Source organism: Cebus imitator, unplaced genomic scaffold (genome assembly GCF_001604975.1).
Source record: "Cebus imitator isolate Cc_AM_T3 unplaced genomic scaffold, Cebus_imitator-1.0 Scaffold266, whole genome shotgun sequence".
Taxonomy (NCBI): Eukaryota; Metazoa; Chordata; class Mammalia; order Primates; family Cebidae; genus Cebus; species Cebus imitator.
In genome coordinates, this window is record NW_016107581.1 from 1,863,364 (window position 1) to 1,871,207 (window position 7,844).

Genomic DNA, 7,844 nt, shown 5'->3' on the forward strand with positions numbered 1-7,844 from the left:
CTTCCTAAGTAGCTGGGATTACAGGTGCATGCCACCACGCCCAGCTAACTTTGTACTTTTGGTAGAGACGGGGTTCCACCATGTTGGTCAGGCTGGTCTTGCACTCCTGACCTCGTGATCCACCCGCCTTGGCCTCCCAAAGTGCTGGGATTACAGGTGTGAGCCACTGCGCCTGGCCTTGCCACTTGTCTTTATCTATCTTGTCTTCCCAGAACTGTGCTTGTCCAAATTAGTTAAATTACATGAAATGTGGCCAGGCAAGGTGACTCAACTGGAATCCCAGCACTGTGGGAGGCCAGGGTGGGCAGATCACCTGAGGTCAGGAGTTTGAGACCAGCCTGGCTAACATGGCGAAACCCTGTCTCTACTCAAAATACAAAAATTAGCCAGGTGTGGTGGTGCACACCTGTAATCCCAGCTACTTGGGAGGCTGAAGCAGAAGGATTGCCTGAGCCCAGGAGTTTGAGATCAGCCTGGAAAGCAGACAGAGACCCTGTTTCTAAAAACAAAGTAAAATAAAATAAAAATTTTAAAAATAATATAAAATGTGCCCCATATCTCACCTGTGAGATCATAAGCATTTATCTGATACCACAGAAGAGTTACACAGTATTCCTCTATGTGGATTCATTTATTCAGTCATTCATTTATTGTGCAAATATCTATGAACCCCATCCTATGTGCCAGGAACTGTACCCCAGCCACAGCTGAGAATGAGAGCAACTGTGACCCTGAGGGGCTTGCAGCCTCATGAGGGAGGCTGAGATTAATCAAACAACCACAGAAATAAAGGTAAAATGACAGCAGTTGTAAATGAGAGTGACAGTGGTATGTCCCACAGTAAATGCATCCATGAGAACTAACTCCACAGCCCTGCTCCTCTTCCCACCAAGTCTTAGAAATCAGGGCCTAGGGCAGGTGAGGCGGCTCACGCCTGTAATCCCAGAATTTTGGGAGGCAGAGGTGGGTGGATTAACTGAGGTCAGGAGTTAAAGACCGGCCTGGTCAACATGGTGAAACCCCATCGCTACTAAAAACACAAAATTAGCTGTGTGTGGTGGCGCATGCCGGTAATCCCAGCTATTTGGGAGACTGAGGCAGGAGAATCTCTTGAACCTGGAAGATGGAGGTTGTTGCAGTGAACTGAGATCACGCCACTGCACTCCAGCCTGGGGGTCAAGAGGGAAACTCAGTGTCAAGGAAAAGAATTAATGAGGCTGGGCACAGCGGCTCATACCTGTAATCCCAGCACTTTGGGAAGCTGAGGCAGGTGGATCACAAGGTCAGGGGTTCGAGACCAGCCTGGCCAACATAGTGAAACCTCATCTCCCCTAAAGATACAAAACATTAGCCAGGCATGGTAGCGAGCACCTGTAATTCCAGCTACTCGGGTGCCTGAGGCAGGAGAATCACTTGAACCCGGGAGGCAGAGATTGCAGTGTGCTGAGATCGCACCATTGCACTCTAGCCTGGGTGACAGGGAGAGACTCCATCCCCCCCCCCCAAAAAAAAAATCAAGGTCTAGTGGGAGAACCCAAGCAAGTTAAGGTATGTGTCTGGGTCTGTGCTTCCCCATCTGAAAAAAATGGTTATCTCCCTACAGGCTCACACCTATAGTCCTAGCACTTTGAGTGGCCAAGGCAGGAGGATCACTTGAGCCCAAGAGGTAGAGCCCAGCCTGGGCAACATGGAGAAACCTGTCTCTACAAAAAATACAAAAATTATCCAGGTGGCATGCGCCCATAGCCCAGCTACTCAGGAGGCTGAGGCAGGAGGATGGGTTGAACCCAAGAGGTCAAGGCTGCAGTGAGCCATGATGGTGCCACTGCCCTCCAACTTGGCCAACATAGTGAGACCTTGTCTCAGGGAAAAAAAAAGAGTTGTTAGACTACACAGAACAATGTCTGGCACAATATAAGTGACCATTCACTCGGATTATTATTTTTTTTCCCATTTCCCCTTCTAAGCCTCAATCCTCCTATTTATTTATTTGTTTTGAGATGGCATCTCTCTCTGTCACCCAGGCTGCAGTGCAGTGGCGCAATCTCAAATCACTGGAAACTCCACTTCCCAGGTTCAAGCAATTCTCCTGCTTCAGCCTTCTGAGTAGCTGGGATTACAGGTGCCCACCACCACACCCAGCTAATTTTTGTATTTTCAGTAGAGATGGGGTTTCACCGTGGTGGCCAGGCTGGTCTGGAACTCCTGAGCTCAGGTGATGCGCCCGCTTTTGCTTCCCAAAGTTCTGCGATTACAGCCGTGAGTCACCATGGCTGGTCTCAATCTCTTTTTTAAAATGCAAAAATGGAACCTTTGGTGGGCTACGGGGAGGACTAAAGGAATAACTATTTCATTAACAGTCACAGCTAGCACTTCTCCAGCACCTCCTTTGCATGAGGTACTATCTAACCTTTGCCTGTAGTCCCTGCTCTTGTGGAGGCTGAGATAGGAGGATCGCTGGAGCCCAGGATTTCCGGTGCAGCCTGGACAACATAGCCAGACCCTATGTCTTAAAATACATACTTCTGGGCTGAGCACGGTGGCTCACGCCTGTAATCCCAGAACTTTGGGAGGCTGAGGCGGGCAGATCACCCGAGGTCAGGAGTTCGAGTCCAGCCTGTCCAACATGGCGAAACCCTGTCTCTACTAAAAAATACAAAAATTAGCTGGGCGTGGTGGTGGGTTTCTGTAATCCCAGCTATTTGGGAGGCTGAGGCAAGAGAATGGCTTGAACCCAGGAGGTGGAGGTTGAGGTGAGCTGAGATTGTGCTACTGCACTCCAGCCTGAACAGAGCGAGACTCCATCTCAAAACAAAACATACTTTTGCAACAACTCTGAAGGGAGATACTGCTGCCATGCCCATTTTTCTGATGTGGAAACTGAGGCACAGAGAAGTGCAATGATTTGCTCAAGAGCTCAGGGCCGGTTAGGATTTGGAGCAGTTGGAGATTAGAGGTGAGGAGGTTCCAGGCCTGGTGGTGAGGGCATCTGGGTGGGACTGACCCTGCCCTCCACTCCCCCTCCCTGCAGGAAGCTGGACGCCTTCATCTATGATGCTGCAGTGCTCAACTACATGGCCCGCAAAGACGAGGGCTGCAAGCTTGTCACCATTGGCTCCGGCAAGGTCTTCGCCACGACAGGCTATGGCATCGCCCTGCACAAGGGCTCCCGCTGGAAGCGGCCCATCGACCTGGCTCTGCTGCAGTTCCTGGGGGACGGTGCGGCTTCGCGAAGGGATTTCTACAGCGAGAGGGGGAGGGCGAGACCGCTGGGTTCCGGGGAAGAAATGGGCGAAAACCCGGACACCAGGGTCTAAGGGAGGAAGGGGCTAAGGAAGGGCTTACATTCCCACCTCCCTGGCGAGGGTCATCAGAGGATGCTCATAGCAGGTGACTTTTGACCGCCCCTCCCCAGATGAGATCGAGATGCTGGAGCGGCTGTGGCTCTCCGGGATCTGCCACAATGACAAAATCGAGGTGATGAGCAGCAAGCTGGACATCGACAACATGGCGGGCGTCTTCTACATGCTCCTGGTGGCCATGGGCTTGTCCCTGCTGGTCTTCGCCTGGGAGCACCTGGTGTACTGGCGGCTGCGGCACTGCCTGGGACCCACCCACCGCATGGACTTCCTGCTGGCCTTCTCCAGGGTACGGGGCAGAGAGGGCGGCCGAAAGGGAGAGATGTCGGGGAGATGGAAGGGGGAAGGAAGAAAGTAAAGCCGGGCGGAGATGGGGAGTTGCGGGTCGAGATAGGGATAGTGGAGAAGACAGCGGGAGAAGCAGGCAGGGAAGCTGGGCGCGGTGGCTCAGGCCTGTACTCTCAGCACTTCGGGAGGCCGAGGCGGGCGGATCACCTGAGGTCAGGAGTTCAAGACCAGCCTGGCCAACATGGTGAAACCCCATCTCTATTAAAAACACAATTAGCCGGGCATGGTGGGGGCTGCCTGTAATCCCAGCTACTCCGGAGACTGAGGTAGGAGAATCGCCTGAACCCGGGAGGCGGATATTGCAGTGAGCCAAGATCGTGTCACCGCACTCCAGCCTGGGCGACAGAGCAAAACTCCCTCTCAAAGAAAAGAAAGAAGCAGGCGGGGAAATGGAGAGGAAGGAGGCACGAGGGTGGGGGGAAAGTGGGGAGGCAGGCAGACGTCCCGGGCACCCCGCGCTGACCTCGTCCTGTCCCTGGGCCCGCAGGGCATGTACAGCTGCTGCAGCGCCGAGGCCGCCCCGCCGCCAGCCAAGCCTCCGCCGCCGCCGCAGCCCCTACCCAGCCCCGCGTACCCTGCGCCGCGGCCGGCGCCCGGGCCCGCGCCTTTCGTGCCCCGCGAGCGCGCCCCCGTGGACCGCTGGCGCCGGACCAAGGGCGCGGGGCCGCCGGGGGGCACGGGCCTGGCAGACGGCTTCCACCGCTACTACGGCCCCATCGAGCCGCAGGGCCTGGGCCTGGGCCTGGGCGAGGCGCGCACGGCGCCCCGGGGCGCGGCCGGGCGCCCCCTGTCCCCGCCGGCCGCGCAGCCTCCGCAGAAGCCGCCGCCCTCCTACTTCGCCATCGTGCGCGACAAGGAGCCCGCCGAGCCCCCCGCCGGCGCCTTCCCTGGCTTCCCGTCGCCGCCCGCGCCCCCCGCCGCCGCGGCCACCGCCGTCGGGCCGCCACTCTGCCGCCTGGCCTTCGAGGACGAGAGCCCGCCGGCGCCCGCGCGGTGGCCACGCTCAGATCCGGAGAGCCAGCCCCTGCTGGGACCCGGCGCGGGGGGCGCGGGCGGCGCCGGGGGCGCGGGCGGAGGAGCCCCGGCCGCGCCGCCCCCATGCCGCGCAGCGCCGCCCCCCTGCCCTTACCTCGACCTCGAGCCGTCGCCGTCGGACTCGGAGGACTCGGAGAGTCTGGGCGGCGCGTCGCTGGGAGGCCTGGAGCCCTGGTGGTTCGCCGACTTCCCCTACCCATACGCCGAGCGCCTCGGGCCCCCTCCTGGCCGCTACTGGTCGGTAGACAAGCTTGGGGGCTGGCGCGCCGGGAGCTGGGACTACCTGCCCCCGCGCAGCGGTCCCGCTGCCTGGCACTGCCGCCACTGCGCCAGTCTGGAGCTGCTGCCGCCGCCGCGCCATCTCAGTTGCTCGCACGACGGCTTGGACGGCGGCTGGTGGGCGCCACCGCCTCCGCCCTGGGCCGCCGGGCCCCCGCCCCGACGCCGGGCCCGCTGCGGGTGTCCACGGTCGCACCCACACCGCCCGCGGGCCTCCCACCGCACGCCCGCCGCCGCCGCACCCCACCACCACCGGCACCGGCGCGCCGCGGGGGGCTGGGACCTCCCGCCGCCCGCGCCCACCTCGCGCTCGCTCGAGGACCTCAGCTCGTGTCCCCGTGCCGCCCAGGCGCGCAGGCTCACCGGGCCCTCCCGCCACGCACGCAGGTGCCCGCACGCCGCACACTGGGGGCCGCCTCTGCCCACAGCGTCCCACCGCAGACACCGGGGCGGGGACCTGGGCACCCGCAGGGGCTCGGCGCACTTCTCTAGCCTCGAGTCCGAGGTATGACGCGGCCCTGGGGGCCCCACCGCCCCCTTGGTCAGCGCAGGCCACGGCCCGAGGGGGCGCCCGCAGTGGATAGGACCCGCGTGGATTGGGAAGGAAAGCAGCGGAACTGGCCGGACCGCGCCTGGAGCAGCGTCCTGTGCCCCCTCGTTCTGAAGGAACGGCGAGCCGAAGAGGATTTGGTCCCCCAGTTATCACCCAGCCTGAGAATGAGGGGGCGGGGGCCTCGGAGCCCACCGGACTTTTTTTTAAACCCGACAAGGGCTTTTTAACGTCACCAGATGGGGCGGGAGGTGGGGCGTCACGCCACTCTCGCGTCCCACCTCCATGCCCCGGGCCGTGGCCCCCACATCACTGTGCAGCTCCCCGGCCCCAGCCACGCCTCCGGGGAAGCCCGTTTTTAACCTTTCATCCATCAGGACTCAAAACTGTGAGACGCGTTTGCCAAACTGTGACCCCAGACCTTGGCCCCGCGGCACAGAAACCCCTGACCCAGACTGTGACATCCGACTCCTAAAATGGTCATCCGACCCCAGACTGTGACCCCTGACCCCAAACTGTGACCCGAACCCCAGACTGTGCCCCGACCAGACTGTGACCCTTGACATCAAACCGTGACACCCCCTCCTCCTCTTCAACCCTCGGGCTCTTTTCCTTACTCTGACTTAGGACACGTCCCCAACGGAAGCCCCACCAACCCTTGCACCGCGATGAACCCAACCTCCCTCAAGCCAAAACTTCCCAACCTGCCTCTCACATCTCGACCACCCCACTTGCCACCAACCACATCCTCTCCAAATCCAACCCTTATTTGCGACCCTTCAGTGATGACCCAGCAGACCTCCAAAAAGCCTCCTCTTCCCAGATCTCCAGCCGGGTCTGGGGCTGGGTTGCGGAGGGGAGGGTCTGGGAGTCCACACTTCACCAACCTCCCTTCCCACTCTTCTATTCCACATTGCAGTGTTTGGAATAAACCATGTTTTTATGCCTCCTCAGTCCAAGCCTGAGCTCCGTGTCTGTTAGCCCCCCTCAACTTCTCTGGGGGAAACAGAAACACAAAATTCCCACGGGAAGAGGAGATATTATTAGAGAGAACAGAGACTGAAAGGAGGCGGGGAGACAAAGACCAAGAAAGAGGCAGTGGGAAGAGACCCTGAAAAGAGAAATCGAGAGGGTACTGGGACAGATAGAGACCCCAAGAAAGTGGTGAGATAGATCCCGGAGACAAAACATATTAGGATCAAAGGTATGGTTTTATTTCCTATGGCTATAGGCACCAAGGCTTGCTAGATTCTTAATAACCTGTTCATGCAAGCTAGGAGAGTGTCTGACATATCCCAGCCAATCCGCATTATCTTGAATGCTGTTAATCTCACCAATGAGAATCTATTTCTAACATTTCATTATGTCAATTAGCCAAACCGCTGGTGCTGATGGACGATAAAGAGAGTCGAATCACTTGTAATAGCTGCTCCCTGAGGGTGGACTACCTGATTAAGTGCTCGCTGACCAGAGCTGCAATGTAAATGTCTAGTTAGGCAATTGATGGCCCCTAGAGGGTAGATTGAACCGCCTAACTTACAGATAATATCCATCCTATCTACAGGAAGGCATTTTTGAAATAAGTTAAAACCATCATAACAGGGAGAGGAGAAGAAACCGGCCTTATGGGTCCTCAGGGAGCAGAAACCCAGTCTCTTTGCCAGTGAGAGAGCAAATTTGCATAATATGAATAATTAAGTAGAAAGAACGCTCTGGGAATCAAAGTGAAAGATGGGCATAACGGGCCTCCTTTAGAACTACAACTCCCAGAAGCCCTTGCCACTACGGCAAGGAACAGCACCCAAAGTCACGCGAAGATACAGTTTCTCCGTATCCTCAGTCTTCTTTCGCTGGCGCCATTACCTGAGTTCTCCAGCCTTTACGCACTACCGTCTCTAATTAGCAGTCCTGGAGGTTTCCAAGGTAACCGCGCAGTACGGCGGATCTCATAAGACGGAAGGCGAAACCCGGAAGTGACGCTCTTACCGGGCGTCGGCGGTAAGAGGGTTCGAAGATGGCGGCGCGCAAAGGTCGGCGGCGCACGTGTGAAACCAGGGAACCCACGGAGGCCGAGTCCCGCGACACAAGTTCCGAGGGCCCGGTCCAGGTCTACCTGCCCGGCCGGGGGCCGCCGCTACGCGAAGGGGAGGAGCTAGTCATGGACGAGGAGGCCTATGTGCTATACCACCGAGCGCAGACTGGTAGGACTGAGAGTCCGGTCTCCAGGGTCTTGAGGTGGCTGATCCCGAGCCTTTTTTTTTTTTTTTTTTTTT

At 58.0% G+C, this 7,844-nt stretch overlaps 2 protein-coding genes across 2 annotated transcripts in view; both read left to right on the top strand.

The window, feature by feature from the left end:
- GRIN2D (glutamate ionotropic receptor NMDA type subunit 2D) overlaps positions 1-6,524 on the top strand; it is a 56,432-nt gene extending 49,908 nt beyond the window's left edge. Inside the window, exons 10-12 of the mRNA XM_017500457.2 lie at positions 3,032-3,219; positions 3,416-3,648; positions 4,195-6,524. Coding sequence (XP_017355946.1) covers positions 3,032-3,219; positions 3,416-3,648; positions 4,195-5,532 — 1,759 coding nt within the window. The 3' untranslated portion in view covers positions 5,533-6,524. The remainder of the gene's footprint in view (positions 1-3,031; positions 3,220-3,415; positions 3,649-4,194) is intronic.
- A 472-nt stretch (positions 6,525-6,996) lies between these two features.
- Positions 6,997-7,844, top strand: part of GRWD1 (glutamate rich WD repeat containing 1) — a 7,333-nt gene continuing 6,485 nt past the window's right edge. The window contains exon 1 of the mRNA XM_017500458.2: positions 6,997-7,772. Coding sequence (XP_017355947.1) covers positions 7,586-7,772 — 187 coding nt within the window. The 5' untranslated portion in view covers positions 6,997-7,585. The remainder of the gene's footprint in view (positions 7,773-7,844) is intronic.